Genomic DNA, 21,130 nt, shown 5'->3' with positions numbered 1-21,130 from the left:
GGCCCCGGGAGGCCACTGGACGCCTTGAGAACGGCCAGGTCACAGGGCAGCACCTGCCGCGCCGACCCGCCCCGGCTCAGACGCCCGCGCCCCGTGCGCTTGGAGGGTGCCCAAGCGGCGGCTGTTGCAGAACCGCGCACGGCCTCCGGTTTCTCCTTTGCTGCCCTTCAATCACGAATCAATGTGTCTTCCCTGTGGCTAACTTCACAGCCCAACGTGTGAAATGCAGAGGTTTGGTGTGGAATGTACTGAGCTCAGAAGGGTGGGTGTTTAGCTGCACCTGGAAGTGAGTGGGAGCAGAAACGGGTGGACTTGGGTGTCTCCCCACCTTGGCATCAGTGAGGGCGTTTGTGTGGGGTGTGCAATGGCCGCCTTGTGTTAGTGAGTTTTCCGGGGGGTGGGGGGAGTGTGTGTGTGTGTGTAGAGGGTAAGGGAGTATAAATCAGAAAGATGGGTTCATCAGGGTCCTGGGCACCCCAAGGGCTGGGTATCACGTCAGACTCCTTGGTGTCTGGACTCCTGTGGACGGGGATGCATCTTTTCCTGAGTCTGCGTGGGAGGCAGGGATGCACCTCCTTCTACCTTTCCTTTTGGAAGCAAAAAAGGGAAGAAAGTTGGTGCCTCCCCAGCAGCTCCCGGGGTCTGTGTTCTGACCTGGCCACACTGGCTGCGGAATTTGAACCAGGGAGCCGGCCCTGACACAGCGCTGTGTCCCACACAGTGTGACCTGACCAGGCCCCGCCATGGCAGGGTCTGCTTATGGTCAGTCTTAGTTTATTCACGGCCCGGGGACACTTGGGAGAGCTGCTGGCGCACGACATCTGTATGTTTATGCATTTAGGTATTTTCAAAGCTTGAAGGGATTGGGTTAGGTCAGGTAACTGGACGCTTAAAATATAAGTTAAAGTTAAATTTGGAAAGCAGTTCATATATTTTAGCCACTTAAAATTTATAAATGGAACACTTTGGAGTTATAGTTAAAACCTGCTAGATTTAACAGAAGAGAGAAAATAAAACTACATGGTTTGGGAGACTTAATATCACTAGGATGACAATGCTACCAAAGAGATCTACAGAGTCAGTGCAATTCCTATCGAAGTCCCAGTGGTACTTTTTGCAGAAATAGGAAAATCCATTCTAAAATTAATATGGAATCTCAAGGACCCCAAATAGCCAAAACGATCTTAGAAAAGAGGAATAAAACTGGAGGACACACACAGTTTCAAAACTTACTACCACGCTACAGTCATCAAAACATTGTGGTCCTGGCATAAAATAGACACACAGACTGATGGAACAAACTAGAAACCTCAGGAACAAGCATTTGTATGTGGGCAGTTGATTTGCAACAAGGTGCCCTGACGATTTAATGGGGGAAGAATCATCTTTTCAACACAGACACATGCAAGAGAGTGAAGTGGGACCCGTCTCTTAACATCACATGCACAAGTGAACTCAAAATGATCAACGACCTAACGGTAAGAGCTGAAACTAGAACTCTTAGGAGAGAGCGGAGGAGAAAGCATTTATCGCCTTGAATCTGGCAGTGATTTCTTACCTGTGACACAAAAAGCAGGGGCCGGAAAGGAGAAAATAGATCAGTCAGGGGTCACAGGGATCAAAAGCTTTCATGCATCAAATGATATGAGGGTGAACACATGACCTGCAGAAAAGGAAGCTACATGCATTTGCAAATGCATATCTGATGCAGGATTAAAAAAAAAAAAAAGACTTCCTTTATTTATTTTGAGAGGAGGGAGGGAAAAAAGAGGGAGAGAAACATCTATGTGAGAGAGATACAGCCATCAGTTGCTTCTCGTGCACCCCCAGCTGGGGGACCTGGCCTGCAGCTCAGGCATGTGCCCTGACTGGGACTCGAACCCACGGCCTTTCCTTTGGCAGGCCAATGCTCAATCCACTGAGCCACACCAGCTGGTGCTAATGCAGGATTAATATCCAGAATATATAAAAAACTACAACTCAGCTACAAAAAAACAAAAAATCAATTAAAAATGGGCAAGGGGCTTGGATAGACATTTCTTCGAAGACACACAAATGGCCAGTAAGCAAGTGAGAAGATGCTCAGCATCGTGAGTCACCAGGCAAACGCAAGTCACAATAACCGTGAGAGGCTGCTTCATGCCCCTTGGGGTGGATGCTACAGAAAAGGGAAAATCAGTGCAGTGAGGATGTGGAGCAAGTGGAGCCCCGGTACGTTGCCCGAAGGAATGCAAAATGGTGCTGCCGCGTGCTGAACCGTTTGGTGATTCCTCAAAAAGTTAACCCAGAGCTGCCGTAGGGTCCCGTAGTTCCGCTCCTAGGCAGAGACCCAAACAGACTCCACCAGAGATGTACGCTCATATCCACAGCACTGGTATTCACAGTAGCCAGGGGCTGGGAACAACCCAGACGCTATCGATGCACAGATGCCTAACCAGACGTGGTATAAACATGCAGCGGGGTGCTGTTCAGCCGTGAAAAGGAGAGACGTCCTGATACGCAGCCCCACCTGAGAAACATTACACTAAGTGAAAGAAGCCAGATATAAAAGCGTAAGTTGTGTAATTCTATTTATACACAATGTCCAGAATAGGTAACTTTGCAGAAACAGATGTAAGTACATGAGCGGTTGCCTAGGGCATGGGGTGGGGGTGGGGGGTCGGAAGATGCCCGCTCAGGTGTAGAGATGAAAAGGTTTTAGACTGACCACGGTGATAGATGCGCCACGCTGCGAACCCACCGAAAGCTGCTGAATTGTGCGAATTGTATCTCGAAAGAGCTGTAACAGAGAAGAAGTAACACTACAAAAGAGAAATCCATACACTGAGTTTAAAAGCCTAAGGAAGAAAACAAGAATTTTGAATTCTGGGTGTATTAGCCTTAAACCAAAAGTCAACATATAGATCACGTAATCCACGTGTCAGAGCGCTTTGAAGCCATCTGATAGCTCAAGTCACGGGTCCACTTGTGTCACGAGTGGCTGTGGGCATAGGCTGAGCATGTAGCTCCGCCCACCTGGGCTGGTCAGAGGGGCCAGTGACGTGGTGAGGAGCTGGGCACCCGGGCAAGCGGCCCGGGGCTCTGTGGGTGAGCACAGGGGCAGAGAGGAGGCCGAGTTAAGTGCCCACAGCGGCCAGCAACCTGACAACTGAACCCCAGTGGAAGCCTGGACAGTGCCCTCTCCCACCCAGATCCAAGGCCCCGGCTGGCTCCTCCCCTTCCCCCACTCCCCCTGCCTGCCTGCACCCTCTCCAGCTCCTTCAGTGGCCTCTCAGGTCTCCCCCACTCTGAGCGGCGCTCCATGCCTCTCTGACCTGCCAGCTGTGCCGCTCCGGCCTCCCCAGCTCTCCTTCACTGCTGGCCCGAGTACTGTGCAGTGCTCCGTTCTGTTCTCTCCTGGAGCGAGGAGGCTGGAGCAGGAGAGGAAGGGGCTGGGCTCCGGTGAGCTCTCGGGCCCTCAGACGGCTCCAGGTCCCAGACCTGTGACTGGCCTCGAAGGCTGGACGTGTGGACCTGACAAGTTGGCCAGGCTGTGCCGGATTGAGGCTCAGGGTCTCGGGCAGCACCAGGCTCTCGTGCCCACTTGACAAAGGGGAGCACTGACGATGGGAGAGCAAGGACACCAAGAAGCCAGGTCTGTGACAGCTGGACAATACCTGGGCTGTGCCCACGGCCAGAAGCAGTGTCCTCAGGCCTCCCCAGGGGGAAGAAAACGTCAGGCACGTGTTAAGCACAAAGAAGCCTTTATTGGCTCACGACCCGAGTCAAGTCACGGGCTGGGCTGGTGTGGAGACGTATCATGCTGGCTCTCCTGCCTCGTGCAGGTGCTGGGGCCGGCGCATCAGCCCCAGGCCCCTCCAGACTTGGACACCCACAGTCTGATCCCAGCATCCTGGGAAGGGCCTTGAGCTGGTCATCCACCCGCCTCCTGGGCCCCTGTCCAGGCGAGAGGGTGCTCTGGGGAGGGACGTGGTTGGCATGGGGGACAAACGGGCCCTGGAAGCAGCAGGGCAGCCAGAGCCTGACCCGAGGGCAGCACCCCAACCTGCGTCTGCCAGGACAGTTGGCTAAGGCACAGTGGCTGGGCCATGTCCTGCTCCAGAAGGCTAGAGACGTGCCAGGGACCCCAGCCTTCTCTGGACACGCGGCCGACAGCATGCAGCTACTTCTTCCGCCGGGCGGCCTGGGAGCTGTTGTGGTTGCTGGGGGCTGGAGCAGCCTGGTTAGTGGCAGCGCCCGGGTCCTTCTTGGGCGCGGGCCGGTGCTTCTCCTCCCTAGGGGGAGGGGAGGGCCGGGGCCCCAGCAGGGCCTGCATGGCCCTAATGGCCCCCACTGCGAGGACAAGTCCCCAGAGCAGAGCAGGGGGCTCCAGGGGGGCCAGCTGTGTCCGGACCCAGTGCAGGGCCTGGGAGAGGGTGCTGCTGGAGCCGCGGGCCCGGAGTGGGCTCTTGTCCTGGAGGGGCAGGATTGCGGAGTCAACCAGGGTCACCCTGACACCTCCCCCAGCCTGGCTAACGCCTTCTTACCTGGAGGTCGAACTGCCTGAGCAGCGTGTCCAGCGTTGGGTCCCCCAGGGACACGGGTGGGAAGAATTCCTCCACCCACTGGCGCTGCCACCACCGGCTGCGACAGGACACGGTGCTTTAGGGGGTTCCCGGATCTCAGCCCCCAGCCCCCACGGTGCGCCAGCCTTACCCCTGCTCCCCGGGCTGTGAGAACCAGTACTTGTAGCGCTGGGCCCGCACGTAGGTGGGCGGCTGCTTATGGAAAGGGTACCTGGCCACGTCGTTCTGGATGAGGCGGATCACTGTTGGGGGGTGGGGCGCTCAGCTGGCCGCGCCCTCAGTCTGGCCCGCAAGCCCCCACCCCCAGAGCCCCCCCACCCGGGGCCGGGCCGCACCTGGCTCCTTGCCCTGCAGCAGGCGGAGCACCAGGCCGGGGAACCACGGGCTGTGCGTGTGCGGGCCCAGGGCGGCGAACCACATCTGCCAGTCGAGGCGCGGCTGGTGAGGTGCCACGACGGGCGGCGGCCGGCTCACGTTCCCGGGCTTGTACATGAACTCGATCTCCTGGGTGCGCGGCAGCTCAGGGTTCGTAAGGGCGGCTGGGCCCGGGTCCCCCCTCCGCTGCCTCCTCCCAACCCCAACCCCTTCCCTGCCCGTGGAGCCTGCCAGGTGCCCCAGGCAGGGCCCGTGGAGCGCTCACCGTCCAGTGGTGCCCGTCGTAGCTGCCCTCCAGCACCACCTCAGGCCGCCCGCCGAGACCGGTCATCCGCCGGAAGAGGCCGTAGGAGCTGGCCAGCTGCAGGTGCTCCACGGCGCCAAACAGGCTGTGGGCTCCTGCCCAGAGGCGCCCGTGGGTGGACGGCTCCACGTAGGAGTAGGGCACCTGGAGGCAGGTGGGCAGAGGCTCCGTGTGCTCCCCCAGCCCCCCCCCCCAGCCCCCTCACCTGGTGCCCTGAGAAGCGCTACCCACCAGGCTGACCAGGAACATGGCCACGGTGGCAGTGCCGAAGACGGACAGCTGGGCTGTGGCCCAGAGCTTCCGCAGCCGCCCTCGTACCCGGGCACACCTGGGGGGGCAAATGTGGTCAGCCCTGCTCTGCACAGCAGGGTGGCACCCCCGCCCCCGCCCCGCGTGTACCTCCAGAGCGTGGCCAGCAGCTCCCAGGCGAGGGAGGCACCCCCTAGCCACATGGTGGGCAGGGTCACCATCTTCAGCCACTGGGAGAACTGGTGGAAGGTGAAGACTGTGCAAGGAAGGGTGTGAGGAGGGGCGGCCCAGCCCAGCCCCCCGCCCCTGGGACCCAGCGGGTGCTCACTGGTTTTGGAGTGGATGGTGTGCTGCTTCCAGTCAACCTCCAGGCCAAAGTAGTGCACGGTGCCCCAGGCCAGCAGCCCGCAGACGGCCAGTTCCAGCAGCAGGGCCAGCAGGGCCAGCAGCGCCTTGGGCCAGGCTGCAGGGCGGAATAGTCACGGTCAGCTGGGAGCAGGGCTGGAGGGTGGGTGGCCAGGGGGCTAGGAAGCCAGGGGAGAGGCCAGTGGGGGCTGCCGGGGGAAGGAGACAGACGCCATGGCAGCAGTTCGAGGGAGGACGGCTGGCTGCCAGGACAGGTGACACTTACAGGCAGGGGTCTTCTTGTGGCGGCTGTTGCCAGACTTGGCAGCCAGGTGCTCGTCATCCAGCAAGGCAGTGGTAAGCACCAGGGTGAGCAGGTTGAAGAAGTTATAGTTGCCAGTGATGATAATCAGGACCTGCAGCAAGACCTGGGGGGTGGGGGGTGGGTTTGTGCTCCGACCTCAGGGTGGCAACCCCCTGCCCGGGCCCTTGAGGTCCCACACCCCACACCTAGTCTTCCTTGCAGGCATCCTGCCCCTTCCTCAGCCTCACTTGGCATCTGTTCTGTCGTCACCCCTCTACCTTCCGCTCATACCTCCCACGGCTCCCAACACCACCTGGAGAAAACCCAAGGTCAGCACACCTGGAGCCCTTGCTGAGCAGGGCCTGACCTCCTGCTGCAAGGCCGTGCCAGCCCCAGAGGCACATCTGCACACCTTCAGCTGGGGGGCGCCTCTGTCCACAAGGCCTGCTGCCCGCAAGGGGACCCCTGGGCAGTGCGGAGGAAGGCCACGTCCTGCCTGGCTCCTGGTGGCTCGTGCCCCACTCACCTGGCAGTAGAAGGCAGCCAGGCGCAGGCGCCGAGCCGGGGCAAAGAACAGAGGGGGCACGGCGATCTCGATGAGGAAGGTGGCCACCACGCTGAGCTTGTGCAGCCAGACGGGCAGGTGGTGGGCAAACCAGGCGGCAGGCGTGGGCAGGCACTGCGTCTCGTAGTGGTAGGTGAGGGCTGCAGGTGACAGTGGGTGTTCAAGGCAGGGCAGAGCCCCCAAATTGCCCCATGGACAGGCTGGGGCCCTCACCAGTGAGCCCCCACCACGTGGGGCAACGGCTGGTCAGCTTGACCACACCCGAGGCGAACATGAGGCGGAACAGCAGCCAGCGCACGAGCCAGAAGGGGAGAGCTTCGTGGGGCGAGGCCGCTGCCAGCCCCCCCTGGGCGGACTGCTTATGGTGCCTCAGCGGGGCCACCAGCACAGCCAGGAAGCCAGTCTCCAGGAGCAGGGAATCCCTAAGGGGAGAAGGAAGAGCACGGAGAACCCTCTCCCCATCAGGGCTACTCCCCTCAGAGGGTCTTCCCAGGAGAGGCAAACACATCCCGCCCCACCCCCAAAGTCACTCACCACTGGAAATAAAGAAACACCTGGCCCACCTGCAGAGAGAGAGGCTGTCAGGGAGCAGGAGGTATATGGCTGGGGAGGGAGGGTGGGTGGGGCTGAAGTGAGCTGGAGACAAGGTTCCTAGTGGAGGTGGGGGGCAGCAGGCAGCCCCCACTTGCCTGGCAGGCAGACAGGTAGGCGGCCCAAAGCAGCAGGTAGATGAGGAGGTGGCGCAGCTGGGGCAGCAGCAGGGCGCCCAGGGCCAGCAGGGTGCCCAGCAGGCTCAGCAGCTCCAGGCCCTGGGCTGTGTCCAGCCCGAGTCGCGGAGCCTCCCACAGCAGCGTCGGGGTCTCCCACAGCTGCTGCCAGGTCCCCTTGCCCTGCGGCCGCAGCATCCTCCGTGCAGGTAGGATGCCCTCGGTGCCATACAGGCCTGTGGGAGGGCACGGTAGGGCCAGGGCTTGGACCCTGCCGCGGGATGCCCGACTCCCCCCACCGGTCACGGTCTGCACATCTGCCTTCTCAGGCCAAGACCTGCAGCCTCTCCCTCCCAACCTAGGGCAGGACGTGAAGACTCTAACCCCAACAGGGCAGAACCTGCGGATCGCCCTCCGCCCCCAGGTCAGCCCCCACCCCAAACCCAGCCTCACCAGCCCGGGTCCCCTCCTCCAGGTCAGAGCCCTGTCTGCTACCTGCCCCCCCAGGTGTGGTCCCACCTGCCTCTGGCTCTGTCCCCCGAACCCTACGGGAAACGGACCCCTGCAAGCGCTCCTACCCCCAAAACCCTGCAGCCCGCAGGACACGAACCGCAGCCCCTGCCCCACGCATCAAGGCCTGGACCTCACTCCCGCTCTAGGACAGCGGAGTGCCAGTGGGGAGGTGAGAGGGCACGGGCGCGCGTGGGGGGGTCCGCGCTGGGCAGCCTCACCCGGGATCTGTGTGTAGAGGGAAGCGAAGGCGAACAAGAAGACGGCGGCCACGCCCTGGAGGAAGAGCTGCCGCGGGAGCCGGGAGCCCGCCATGTCCGCTACGCGCCGGGCTGGACAGAAGCCCGCGGGCCCCTCAGGCCCCGCCCCGCCAGCGCAACGGAAAACCCCGCCCCCGGCCCCGCCCCCACTCCCCGCCCCCACGCCCGCCCCGCCTCTAGCGTGCGTAGACTGCGCAGGGTCCGGGTTCGCCCTGGTCGCTCACGTCATTGATGTGCGCGCGGCGCCGCACGCTACGGACTTTCCTGGGCGGGAACAGCAAAATGGCGCCAGAACCAGTGGCGGGCTGAGGACACTGGCTCCCCTCGAAGCCGGCCCCACGGTCCCCGGGCCGCCCCGGCCCCTCCCGGACATGGAGGACGTGGAGGCGCGCTTCGCTCACCTGCTGCAGCCCATCCGCGACCTCACCAAGAACTGGGAGGTGGACGTAGCGGCCCAGCTGGGCGAGTATCTGGAGGAGGTGAGGGCGGCCCGGGGCAGTTGGCGCTGGGAGGGCGGGGCGCCGGGCCGGGAGCTGGTGGGGGGCCCGCCGCCTCCGGGGCTGTATCGCCGGCGCTCTGGCCGCACTTGTCCGCAGGCTCGTTTCTTTTTCCTCAGCTCAGTCGCTGCCTCCCGGCGACGTAGCCCGGAGCTGTCATTACATTTTGCGCGTCACCCATCAGCGAGGCAGGAAGCCGGTTTAGCGGGTGGCAATCGTCGTTCTTTCTGGTGGAACAGAATAGAGTCGATGTGCACGTCAGGTGCCTGAGAGATCCAGACCACGGTGCCGGCGTTTCTGTCTTTTCCTCACGTGTAACTGTAGTTGCCATGCGACACCGACTGGGTTAAGGTGCCCACGGCGTGAGGAGCTGTCCGCGCTGTTTCTGCGCTGCCTTCCACTGCTCTCGCCCGGATCGATAGTGACCTCCGTCCGATCAAACCCGGGGGACGCTGGACGTGTCCTCCGATTCAGCTCGGCAGCATTTGTTGGGTTGACCACTCCCTCCTTTTTCATTGATCGGTCGATTGATTTTAGAGAGAGAGGAAGGGAGGGAGCGGGAGAGAAACAAACACCGACCCGTTCCCCTTACTCATGCAGCATCGGTTGGTTGGTTCCTGGATGCGCCCTAACCGGGAGCGAACCTGCAACCTTGGCGCACCGAGGCGATGCTCTGACCCACTGGGCTACCGGCTCAGGGCCAACCACTCCCTCGTCTTGGAAACAGGTTGTGCCCTTCTGATTTTCATCAGGTTTCATTGCCTTCTTTTGCTTTCCTGTTCAGCCTGTCCATGTCTCGCACCTCGGTGGGTCCTGGGCCACCTCCTTACACATTGCCCTTGAGAGTCTCATTTATTTCCATGAGTTCAAATGTCACCTGTATGAGGACATCCTGGATATTTTCTCTGAGTATTTTGTGTATCCAGCTGCTCACTTGGCATTCTACGTAGATGTCACAAGGCATCTCAAATTTAATAGTTAACATGGAGCTCTTTATTTTCCTGCGCAAATCCCAGTCTTCCTGATCTTGGTAAATGGCACCACTGTTCAACCAAAGGTGAACGCTAAGAGCTGCTCGAGTGAAACCCCACACGCCACAGCCGGCCCACCCGTGAATTCACTTGAGTCCATCTGTTCTCCTTTCTCTGGTCCAGGCCACGACCTGGCTCAGATTCATGTAAAACCATCTTCCTTCCGGGGCTCCCTCCCGCTGTTTTGGCTCCATCCAGTTCACGCCCCATCCAGCAGCAAGTGTGATGCGGACAGATTTACACTGGGCTGCAGCACTGCCCTGCCGAACCCCTCAGCAGCCCTCCGTTGCTCTCAGAATAAAATCCAGGCTTCCTCCTCTGAATCTGGTCCTTCACGTGGGCTCTTCACCTGCTTTTCCCAGCCAGTCAGCCAGCAAGACCCGAGCTCAATCTTGGCTGAGAGTGTATCTTCTGTTCTGCTGGGCATGGTCTTCACCCAGTGTCGGTTATTTTTTTGTTTTTTTTTTTTACATATCATTGTTTCTTAGCTTTTGTGTTTCTATTTAAATGTGAGCTGATTAGTCTATCTAAAATAGTTCTCTCTGTCATGGTATGTTATGTGCTTTAGAGTGTTTAAACAAGGTATTACCTTATTTATGGTCTGTTTCCACCCTAGAATGTAAATTCTTCAAGGGCAGGGACCATATCTGTGCTCTCTCTCACTTTAGCTTAACTGAATGTCCAGCACTTAGTCGGCGGCAGCCGTCCGTCTCGAGAGACGATGGTATAGCTTCTTAAGAGTCTATCTGCACCACCGAGAATGGTTGTGCAGTCCGACTCGGTAGTGACACGGTATCTGTCTCCTCCCGTGTTGAATCGACATCTTGCGATGACGCTGGAGTGTCCTCTCCAGTGAAGCTGAAGCTACAGAGCCTGGGCAGGGTGATATGGAGGGTCTGCTGTTGCCCATGCAGCAGACCCCCCCTCTCTTCGCAGCTGAAGGGTCCAAGGGAAAGACGGAGTCAATACAGCTTGGCTTCAGGTGCGCCGCAGGAGTTGCCGGTGTTGACTACAACGTCAAACAGCCTTAGGGACTCCGGCTCCGGATTTTCTGTCGGGGTTTACTCCCTTAGCCTTTCCCCTGAAGAGGTATGCCGCAAGGCAGCGGAGGTTTTTTGGAATCAGAGTTTTCCTTCTCTGATGTGCCCTGACTGGAAGATCGAACCAGCGACACTTAGCTCGCAGGCCGACGCTCAATCCACTGAGCCAAACCAGCCAGGGTAACCAGCACTTAGTAGAGGCAGAATAAATGTTTGTTACATGAACACTTGACATGGTGGTGGATCTCTGGTTGGACACACAGTAGGCTGAGAAAATGCAGAGAACTGGGCAGGGCTACTGTGGACTCAGGTTCCAAGCAGGGCACCTGGATGCCTGTGACTCCCATTCCTGCTTCCCATGTCGGCTCCTCTAGCTTTCTCTGCCTCCTGCCCTCCAGTCATGACTCAGATTTTGTCTTTTTTCCTGCTTTCATTTTCCATACAGCTGCTAGAATGTTTTTTTCCTAAAAACGGATCTTATTACATTGCTCTCTTCTTCCACCCATTGATTTATTGTTCTTGAGCGTCTGTTATGTGCGGAAAGCCTGCGGGGCCTTTGGAAAAGAGCGGCAAGTGAACAGTATTCCCTGCCTCGCTCTTGGGGAGATGGAGCAGCCCTAGGCAGTCACACAGGAGTGGTAATGAGCGCCCCACATTCCGCACGTGCTCCCGCCAAGGCTCGTGCACATGAACTCACAGAAGGCCCGCTAGTACCAGCATTGGTTCTCCAGAGGGGTTAAGTGACATGCATGAGGTCCTGGCTAGTGGGTGTCAGAGATGGGTCCACCCTCCGCACCACTGCATGAGTATTTGTGCGATCACAGACTGGCGAGAGGTTTGGAGAGAGGTCAAGGGCTCCCTGAAGAGCTTGACTGGGGGACACCCCCCCCTTTGTTTGGGATGAAAGAACTCGCTTAGTCCCACTGAGCTGAAGAACAACCAGGCGTTGAGAACGAAGTTCACGGCTCTGAGGTGGGAAAGCGCTGGGTCAGCAGAGGACCAGGAAGTGCCAAGTGACCACTGTGCAGCACGCAGCGGTCAGCAGGCCACGGAGACAAAGCTGGTCAGCGTGGGAGGCTCTGTGTAGGGTTTTGGGTTTTTTCCTGAGAGTGACAGAAAGCTATTAGGATTGAGTACCATGATGTAATTCAACTTATGTCTTAAGACAAGCACTGGCGGGTGTGTGAAGAGTAGACTGGAGGGAAGTGGGGGGCTGGAAGGACGGCGGTCACCGTGGACAGGAGCAGACAGGTCAGGGTGGAATAGGGACCCAGGCGTGGGGTGAACAGGGGAGGTGAGAGCAGGGGGAGGGCGCTCAGACCCTGGGCCCCTGGGCAGGTGGCGTGGGGAGGAACCCCTCGGGCTCAGTGTGAGTTGCGGGTAAGCCATTCAAATGGCAGTGGGACTACAGCTTTGGGCACAGATGGCAGGTCCAACCTGGGAGCAAGCTCTTGGGAGTCATTAGGAGGAGAATGGAATGTGAGGTCCTGGGAGCAGGTGGCCAGCCAAGACTAGAGTGTCACTGAAGAGAAGGGCCACTCAGGGTCTGGGGGGCCCGGCCGCCCCCTCTGCCTGCTCCCTTCTTTCAGGCAAACATCTGTTTGCTTGGACTTGGCTGTTGTGCTCCTGTCTCCTCTCTCTTCCCCCTGACCTGGCCCATAACTCCCTGTCCTTCAGGAATCAGTAGGAGTCACCCCTTGGTGGCATCCTCCCAGACTGCCCCTTCGTGGAACCGCCCGAGGGCCTGATGTCTTGCCTCAGTCCCCCGCGCGCAGTATGCTTTGGACACGTTTGCATGATACTCGTTCTCCTAAGTAGCTGGACGCTGTCAGCAGTGGCCTTTGTGTGGTGGTTGCTCTTCCTGAAAAGCCATTCCCCTCCTCTGGGGCCGGTGACCACAGGAGACACCTGTCGCCTTTAGGCTTAGCTCTGACGTCACCGCTTGCTCATCAAACATTTATTGGGCACCAGCATCAGGCGCCAGGCTGAAGGCTGGAATTACCCTGACTGCTCACAGTGCACGCAGGGAGGAGAGGCCCAGGCGTGGCCAGACCAGCCTGCAGGACGGCCAGAAGTCTGGGCGAGTCAGTGGAAGGAAGAGTCACCTGGGACCCCTTGAGTGGTGTTCCAGGCCAAGAGCGTGGCAGATGGGAGGGCCAGGCTGTGGGGAAGGGCCGGAGGGAAGGCTGGAGACAACACGTCCGGGACGAGTGGGTCTCCCGGTGGAGAGACCTGGATGGCAGCTACAGACGCCCCTGCAGCTTCGGGGGTTGGTGGTGGCCTGCGTGGATTTGGGAGTTGTTGGCAGGGGACACTGACACTGAAGAGGCGATAGGAGCTGGGAGCTCAGGGGTCACAGGAAGGAGGAGGACTCACTCGGAAATGTTTCCTGAGTTTTCTGCTCAAAGGATTGAGACCCCAGCGTTTGGTCTCTTGTCTTCCCTGCCCCGGAGGTGCCCCTCCCTCTCCTGGTGCGGAGCCTTCCTGCTGGCCTGTCCGAGTCTGACTTGCAGGGCATGCCATGGAGTGCCTGCAGTGGGGAGCCGGTGTGCCGCTGGCTGTTTGTGGTTGGCACTCTGGGGGCTCCCTCCTCCAAATACCGGGCTCAGGTTACAGGGAGTGGGGGGAAGTACAAAGACCCTCCCAAAACAGTGGACAAGAGGTGAGCCCCAGGCAGAGCCAGTGTGTCAGTCTGAGGGCTCCTCTTAGGGAGGGGCACTGGCCCGAGGCGCTGGGAGGAGGGGGGAGTGGGGGGGTGACCCGGGAGACAGGCACGTGCTTGGCTTCCCACTGAGCCGTCGGTGTTTTGCAGTTGGACCAGATCTGCGTTTCCTTTGACGAAGGCAAAACCACGATGAACTTCGTGGAGGCTGCGCTGCTGATCCAGGGCTCTGCCTGCGTCTACAGCAAGAAGGTGGGTGCCCTGGCCCTGCTCTGGGGGCTTCAGTGTCGAGCAGGACCCAGGGCCTCTGTGCTGCTGGAGCAGGTGGCAGGCCCACCCTGTCTCTGACCCACCTTGCTGACACCTCTTGTTTCCTTCCTGAATTCCTCGCTATATTTTCACACTGAACAGAAAGCTTGGATTTAAAATTGCAGGGCCTGCTTCTAAATATCCGTCAATGTACAGGAGAGCCCCATGCTGCAAAGAATTATCCAGCTCACGCTGTCCGGTCCCCAGGTTGAGAGCCTGTTGAAGACTAAGAGGAAAAGCAGAAAGGAGGGAGCACCATGGGAACCCAGGGTTTGGGGGGTTCCCACAAGAGGAGAAGCCAGAGAAACGCAATCGAGACAGTGTCCCGGCAGGGAGTCAGGGCAGTGGAGGTTTCCTCGGACCAAGAAGGCTGATTTCAGTGAACTGGACGCACACACTAAGGATTTCCAAGTGTCAGCTGGGGTCTGCAGTTAGGAGGTCTCTGGGGATTTAGGGAGCGGAGGCCAGACTGCTGGCGTGGGGACTCTGGAGGCGTGAGGAGGTGCTCAGGGTCAGTGTGGGCTCCTCTGCAGGAACTTCATCGGGAAGGGAAGGAAGGAGCCTGAAGCCGGGGCTCCGACCCAGGCTGCAGCCCACGTGGTTTCCTGGGCCTCCCCCAGACTGGTTACGTCAGAGCCCGGGCGGCTGCGGCAGGCGCCGGCATTTTCTTTTTTCTAACTAGAAGAGAGAGTTCGTTTAGGAAGTCACAGAGGTAGGCGTGAGCTGCAGAAGAAACGGGCTCAGGAAACGAGCTACAGAGGCCAAGGGGCCCTTGGAGCTCAGGGGGGAGAAGGGCAAAGGTAGTCTGTGGGGGCGGCGGGGGCGAGAGGAGCGGGCGGGAAAGGCGCGGGCATGCTCCCGAGAGGGTATCTTAAATGCCCCTCGGTGACCGCGGGATTGGAACCACGGAGCCACACCGCGGAGGGCAGCCGGGGAGGTGGGGCCGGAGGGGAGCAGGAGGAAGAGGGCTGAACGGAATCCCAGACGAGTGAGCACAGGTCAGGGTCGGGCTGCGCCTCAGCCCTGGAGGCTGGAGGGAGACGTCAGTACTGAAGCAGAGAAGCTGGGCACAGGGATCCCGGGAGTGGATGCCCAAGGCCCCAGTTCCCGTAACGGGAGAATACGAGACCGCTGCTGGGAGTCCGCTGCTGGGTAGGGAGTTTGGAGGGTGGAATTTGGCGAAAGCGGAGTCTTTGCTGGGGGAGGGGGTACAATAAAGTGAACGGAGCGCATCGGTGGCCTGAGGGAGGGGAAGTGCACCCACTGCTCTGGGGCACAGGGGCACCTGGCTGGGGCCTCTCCCAGCGGCGAGGAAAGCGGGCCGCGGTCCTGAGCAGGGATGCGGGTTAGCGGGGCTGTGGGGGCTCAGTGGCTGTCCCAAGCTGACGGAAGGGACTGATGTGGTGGCAGCCGAGCTGGCAGGGGACACGGTGGACGCGCCTCTGGGCCCTACGGGCTGTTAAGATAGCCTGAAACTTTACTGATTTTTGTCCTAGATAGTCTATTATCCTGCGTTTGTCCTAAGAGGGAATGTCTGCAACAGACTTTGAAAGCACAAACCCAGAGGAGCTGACAGACAGGTAGACGGGCAGATACGTGATGAGGCAGGTACGGCAGGACGTTGAAGAGGTGCGGGGGCTGTAGCCCCCGGGTCCTCGGCCCAGCGGGGCTGTCTGAGTGCTGGGACGGTGCCATGAGATGGGGACTGCTGAGCCCTCACACTGTGACTAGTGTGGCTGAGGACTTGTGGGATTTACTAATTTCTAACCAGCTTCAGTTGCTGCGGCCCCACGTGGCCGGTGGCTGCTCTGCTAGGCAGCAGGGCCCGAGGTTCACAGACCCTGGGCGCCAGCCCTGGGCCCGGCTTTGCCCTGGGCGAGTGCTTCTGAGTCCGTTTCCTCTCTCTCTCACTCCTTAAAGCTGGGGACCGCGAAACCAGGAGGGGCTTAGGACAGAAGTGCCAGGAGAGAGCCGCGGTGGGGCTGCTTTGGCCCACCCAGAAATAAAGGTCCCAGTTAAAGAAGTGGGTGAGGCGTGGCTGCTGTCAGCTCACTGGGGCGCCAGAAAAGGGGGCCCCGGAGACAGGTCCGGGGGGTGGGGCTGGGCCAAGCTCGCTGCTCATTGCCCCCCAGGCTGCAGGTCTCGTGGGGGCTCTCGGCGGTTAGGAAACGTGCCTGTGGGGCGGGAGCGGGGGTGGGGGGAGGTGTGCACCCGAGTCTGTTCTCTCACGAGCCGGGAGCAGCGGGGCACCGACTCGGGCGGACGGCGCTGAAGCGCGGAGCAGGGTCCCGGGCGTGGCAAACACTTAGAACAGTTCGTGCTTATTTCTCCTACCAAATGGGACCCCTGCCATCAGGGCCACCATGTCTGTCGCTCGCCACTGTGTCCGGAGTCCAGTGTGAGAGAAAAGGCAGGCTGAGCAGAGGGGGCGGTGTGCGCTCCCGGGTGGGGTCACCCAGAGGCCACAGGACCGTGCGCACACTCCGCCGGTGGGTGCTGGTGGGCGCCATGGGTTGTGGCTGGAGTGGTGCCGGGCCAGAGGCTCCTGGAGGTGGGGCGAGGCGGCAGGGAGAGGCCCCGAGGGGAAGGAGCCGGGGGGCGGCCCTGCCGCAGCCTTGAGAGAGCCCCCTGCGCTGGGCACTGGGTGCTGGGCCGCGGGTGGGACACAGGAGGGGCCGCAGCCGGGAGTGATTCTCTTCAGCCAGAGGAGTGCTTTCGCTGGCCGCGTGGGCTGGGTTCGTGCAGAGGTTTTGGAGGGGACAGTGGGCTTCTCTGGGCACGGGCGTCCGGGTCGCGGCCCCGGGAGGGCCCTGGAGCAGCAGGGGCGGGCTCTTTCCTGTGTTCTCACCTCCTGCTCCCGGCCTCCAGGTCGAATACCTCTACTCGCTCGTCTACCAGGCCCTCGATTTCATTTCTGGGAAGAGGTGAGTCCTGGGGGCAGAACCCGGGGAGGGGCCTGTGTGTGCCCCACGTGCGGCTCGGGAGCCCCTGCAGCCTCCGGACACCAATGCCCTGGTTCTCTCCCAGGCGGGCCAGGCAGCTGTCCGTGCGGGAGGACGGGGCTGGCAGGGACACCAGCTCCCGGGCCGCGCAGCCGGTGGAGGACGAGGTGAGGTTCCCTGGGGCTGGGCCGCTGCGGCTGTGCGCTGGCTGGCGCCGCTGCTGAGCCCACTGTCCCCACAGTTCCTGTCGCTGGACGACCTGCCCGACACCCGCGCTAACGTGGACCTGAGGCCGGAGCAGGCCCCCACTGTGAGTGCCCTTCCCCGTGGGCGGGGCCGAGTGGAGCTCGGGGGGCGTTGGACGGTGTGGCCGTGCCGTATGGGTTGCCCACCTGGAGCCGACGGGACCCACGGCTCACTCACTCCTGGCCCCGGTGCAGGAGGTGGTCGTCGTCCCCCTCCTGCCCATGGCCCTGGTAGCCCTGGACGAGACGGAGAAGAACAACAACCCCCTGTACAGGTTCGGGCCTGGGCCTGGGGCGGGGCTCGGGGTGCACTGCCGAGGGGGGTCTCTGCAGCGGCTGTGGTTCTGTCCGCACAGCTGCCAGGGGGAGGTCCTGGCCAGCCGGAAGGACTTCAGGATGAATACGTGCACCCCTCACCCCAGAGGAGCCTTCATGCTGGAGCCGGTGGGCATGTCCCCCAGGGAGACGCTGCTGCCGAGGAAGGGTGAGGCCTTGGGTACGGGGCCTGGTGGGAGGAAGGGCCTTGGCGCTGGGCTCCTTGTTGGGTGCCCTGTGCCCACCAGCTCTGCTCCCCGTCACCCACTCCACAGACGGGCCTGCTGGAGCTGGTCACTCGGCCCTGTTGCCTGCCTGCTCTCCCTCCCCAGCCCTGGCTCCTCCGGGCCCCTGGGGGAGGGGCCGGGGTGACCTGTCTAACCGCCGTCTCTCCCAGAGGCTGGGAGGGCTGAGGAGCAGCCAATGGAAGTGTCTGTGAGCAAGAGTCCGGTCCCTGGGCCCAGTGTGTCCCAGGAGCCAGGTGAGAAGAAGTCATGCTGGTGGACCCAGGGGTGGGGGTGGGGACGGGGCTCTGCTCATCCGACCCAGCCTGCCCGCCCCTCTGCGCCTGTGCTGGGGGAGGCGTGGGGAGCAGTGAGGGGCGGTGGTGCCTCCGAGCTGGGCCCATGTGCCCAGGCCAGGCCTTGCCCCCGTGTGGCCCGCGGCTCTGCTGCCCATGCCCAGGCCTCCTCTCTGGGCAGACAGACGGCAGCATTTAGAGAAGAAAGTAGCTGAGAAATAGGCACCGCAGCCTGTCGAGGGGAGTGTAAAACGCCTCCCTCTGTTCTCTGGGTCTGACGGAGGAGGCTGAGACGTGCCGCCTCTCAGGCCAGGGGCCAGCCCCCACCTGCTGTCTGCTTCGGGCTCCTCGGGGCTGACAGGTCTCTTGCTCCCCTGCCCAGGCACCTCTCCAGAAGGCCCGATGCCCGGAGGCGGGGGTGAGGATGAGGATGCAGAGGGCGCGGCAGAGCTCCCTGAGGCCGTGGCCCCTGAGATCCCTCTGGAGCCCCAGGAGCCCAGGAGCCCGCAGCAGGTGGGACCCACACTGCGGCCTGCGAAGCTTGAGCCGTTGGTTGGGCAGCCCGAGGTTTGCGGCCGCCACACTCGCTCCGGGAGGAAGGTTGTCCCGGGGCCAGGCTCCCTGCCCTGGCCCTTTCGCGCTGGGGCAGAGGGTGTGCCCTGCGCCCCGCCTCTTGGGCAGCGGCTTCCATGTCCCTTCCCTCTCGCAGCAGATCAGCTGCTGCTCCTCGGGTGGGCTGGCGGCCGAGGGTCCGAGGCCTTTGTGCTCACTGACCACAGGATGGCAGCTGGTCTCTGAAGCTGCCTCTTCCGAGGCCAGTCTGGCGGGGGGGCGCCTTGGAGGCCTTGGTGCCTCCCTCGGCCCCAGAGGTGGGCTCCGGGCTCCAGCCCTGGAGCTCAGGGCAGCCCTGGCACGTAAGGAGTGTTGTTTGTGAGCTCCGGCTGGTGGCTGCGCGAGTGCTGACTGGATTACTCTGTCCTTTGTTTTCCCCGCGGCCACTAGTTCACTAGACTGTTTTCCTGAAGTTTTTCTTAGAGGTTTCAGTTTTTAGCCCGTGAGCTCTTTGCAGTTGCTGCCCCCAAAGACGGTCTCTGCAGGGTGTTTGCCCCAGAGCAAAGGAGGGCATCTCTGCGGCCATTCCTTTGCAGAGCACTGCCCAGCCCAGGAGGCCTGAGCTCCGGGAGAGGCGGGAGGCCCTGGAGCCCGTGTCCCAGCTGAAGGTGAGGCGGTGGGGCCCAGACCCCCGGCCCCACTGGCAGGGAGGGTGTGCCCGAGGCCCTCCACCCTTGGATCCTGGGCTGAGTGTGACCAGTCCTTCCCTGCCTGTCACTGCACTCAGTGCTGGGCTTTGTGGGGAGAGCACATGTCCCCCCACTCTCCGAGACTGCTTGTACTCTGTGCTTAGGAGACTCCGGACCCCTGGCAGAGCCTGGATCCCTTCAATTCCCTGGACTCTAAGCCCTTTAAGAAAGGTAATTGGGTGGAGAGACACCTCCGCCTGGTGTCTGTGGCTGGGTTTGCTGAGCCAAAGATGGTTGGGTGCGGTGTGTCCTGTCTCCGCCGGGAGCCTGGTGTGGCTGTGGTCTACCCTGGGGCCCTCAGTCGTGCTCTGAGACGCAGTCTCTGCCCCCAGGTAGGCCCTGCTCGGTGCCCGCCTGCGTGGAGGAGGCGCCAGGACAGAAGCGCAAGAGGAAGGGCGCTGCCAAGCTGCAGGACTTCCACCAGTGGTACCTGGCCACCTGTGAGTGTGGGTGGGGCCGGATGGGGCTGGGGCGGGGAGGGACTTGGCCTGGGCCTGGTGACCCCCTTCTTTCGTAGATGCTGACCACGCTGACTGCAGGCGGCCCCGGAGAAAGGGCCCATCCTTCGCAGGTGAGTTTGGGGCCCTGCATGTCCGCCTCCTCTCCACCTCGGGACGCCCAAGGTGCTGGGTGGATTGGGCTGGGCTGGGCAGGACGCGGAGCCCCTCATGAGGCCTTTGTGCACAGACATGGAGGTCCTGTACTGGAAACATGTGAGGGAGCAGCTGGAGACCCTCCAGAAACTGCGGAGGAGAGAGGCAAGTACCAGCCACTGTGGCCCCCACGCGGCCCCCGGAGGTGGGAGAGGGCAGTGGCCTCACGGACCCTGTGCACAGGTGGCTGAGCGGTGGCTGCCGAGGGCCGCGGAAGGGCTGTGGCCGGCGGGGGAGGACCGCCTGGAGGACTCCCTAGAGGAACTGGGGGAAGCAGGTGGGTGCATGTGGGGTGGGGTGGGGCGGGGGGGCCGTGCAGCTCAGGACAGGCATGCAGGCTGACCTGCCTCCTGCTGGGGCCTCCCCACTCCCCAGCAGATGACTTCATAGAGCCTGAAGAGTACACAGAGCCCGAGGAGGCCAAGCCTGGGGAGGCTGCAGACCTGGGTAGGTCTAGGAGTGGGCTGCTGGCAGGAGGTGCCCCCTCAAGGACAGGGGAGGGGGAAGTAGGTATGGTCCACAGCTCACCAGGGCCCCTTTTCCAGAAGCAGAGGCGGTGCCAGCGTCCCTGAGCTACGAGGAGCTGGTCCGAAGGAATGTGGTAGGTCCTGGCTGGGGCAGGCGGGGAGCTGGGTGACGGTCCCCTGACAGAGGCTGTAGCCCGTGGTGCTCCCGTAGGAGCTCTTCATCACGACGTCTCAGAAGTTCGTCCAGGAGACAGAGCTGAGCCAGCGTGTCCGGGACTGGGAGACCAGCATCCAGCCCCTGCTCCAGGAGCAGGTGAGCAGTGGGGCGGCGGCTGCTGGGGACCAGATCCCCCTGCTGCCCGCAGGGTTTGCCTCAGGACCTTGCCCTTCCCCCCTGAAGGAGCAGCACGTGCCCTTTGACATCCACACTTATGGGGACCAGATGGTCTCGAGGTTCAGCCAGCTCAACCAGTGGTGTCCCTTTGCAAAGCTGGTGGCCGGCCAGCCTGCCTTCGAGGTGTGTCGCGCCATGCTAGCCTCCTTGCAACTGGTGAGTGGCCCTCAGGACACGGGAGGGAAGTGGTCCCCTGGCTCTGCTGACGCTCTGTCCTTCCAGGCCAATGACCACACGGTAGAGATCACCCAGCAGCCGGGGCTGGAGGCGGCTGTGGATACCATGTCCCTGAGATTGCTCACACACCAGCGGGCCCACAAGCGCTTCCAGGCCTACACCGCCCCCTCCATGGTTCAACCCTGAGCGGGGAGCACTGGGACTGGGGGACGGGCCTGGAAGCCTGTCCCCCATGGACGTCGGGCACACGTCTGCTCACTCTACACTTGCGTCCTGGCTGGCCCAGCCTAATAAAGTGGTGTCATCCCACCTGCCCCTTACAAAGGCTCCTGCTCTGTGCAGAGAAGATGGCTGCCCGCCCTTCAGTGCCCCTTTCCCGCTGTGGCCTCGCAG

The 21,130-nt window shown here is 61.5% G+C and overlaps 2 protein-coding genes across 2 annotated transcripts; one reads left to right on the top strand and one right to left on the bottom strand.

The window, feature by feature from the left end:
• Window positions 1-3,789: 3,789 nt before the first annotated feature.
• On the bottom strand, window positions 3,790-8,305 carry LMF2 (lipase maturation factor 2). Its single transcript, XM_090272207.1, has 14 exons — window positions 8,146-8,305; window positions 7,397-7,650; window positions 7,242-7,270; window positions 6,921-7,129; window positions 6,669-6,847; window positions 6,125-6,266; window positions 5,822-5,956; window positions 5,644-5,749; window positions 5,476-5,572; window positions 5,206-5,388; window positions 4,901-5,069; window positions 4,696-4,807; window positions 4,527-4,623; window positions 3,790-4,453 (listed from the first exon to the last, which is right to left on the bottom strand). Exons 1-14 carry the CDS (start codon window positions 8,237-8,239, stop codon window positions 4,163-4,165), a joined length of 2,097 nt encoding a protein of 698 aa, XP_090128333.1. The 5' UTR covers window positions 8,240-8,305; the 3' UTR covers window positions 3,790-4,162.
• Window positions 8,306-8,416: 111 nt separating this feature from the next.
• NCAPH2 (non-SMC condensin II complex subunit H2) lies at window positions 8,417-21,050 on the top strand. Its single transcript, XM_090272206.1, has 19 exons — window positions 8,417-8,663; window positions 13,565-13,666; window positions 16,592-16,647; window positions 16,751-16,832; window positions 16,907-16,975; window positions 17,106-17,185; window positions 17,267-17,406; window positions 17,623-17,706; window positions 18,128-18,258; window positions 18,894-18,965; window positions 19,151-19,217; window positions 19,379-19,486; window positions 19,564-19,617; window positions 19,734-19,976; window positions 20,075-20,146; window positions 20,245-20,300; window positions 20,378-20,479; window positions 20,567-20,716; window positions 20,783-21,050. Exons 1-19 carry the CDS (start codon window positions 8,556-8,558, stop codon window positions 20,921-20,923), a joined length of 1,917 nt encoding a protein of 638 aa, XP_090128332.1. The 5' UTR covers window positions 8,417-8,555; the 3' UTR covers window positions 20,924-21,050.
• The last annotated feature ends 80 nt before the right edge of the window (window positions 21,051-21,130 follow it).

This window comes from Furipterus horrens, unplaced genomic scaffold (genome assembly GCF_987537825.1).
Source record: "Furipterus horrens unplaced genomic scaffold, mFurHor1.1.pri manual_scaffold_4, whole genome shotgun sequence".
In the NCBI taxonomy this organism is placed as follows: domain Eukaryota; kingdom Metazoa; phylum Chordata; class Mammalia; order Chiroptera; family Furipteridae; genus Furipterus; species Furipterus horrens.
This window is presented reverse-complemented; position numbering and strand designations above follow the sequence as displayed.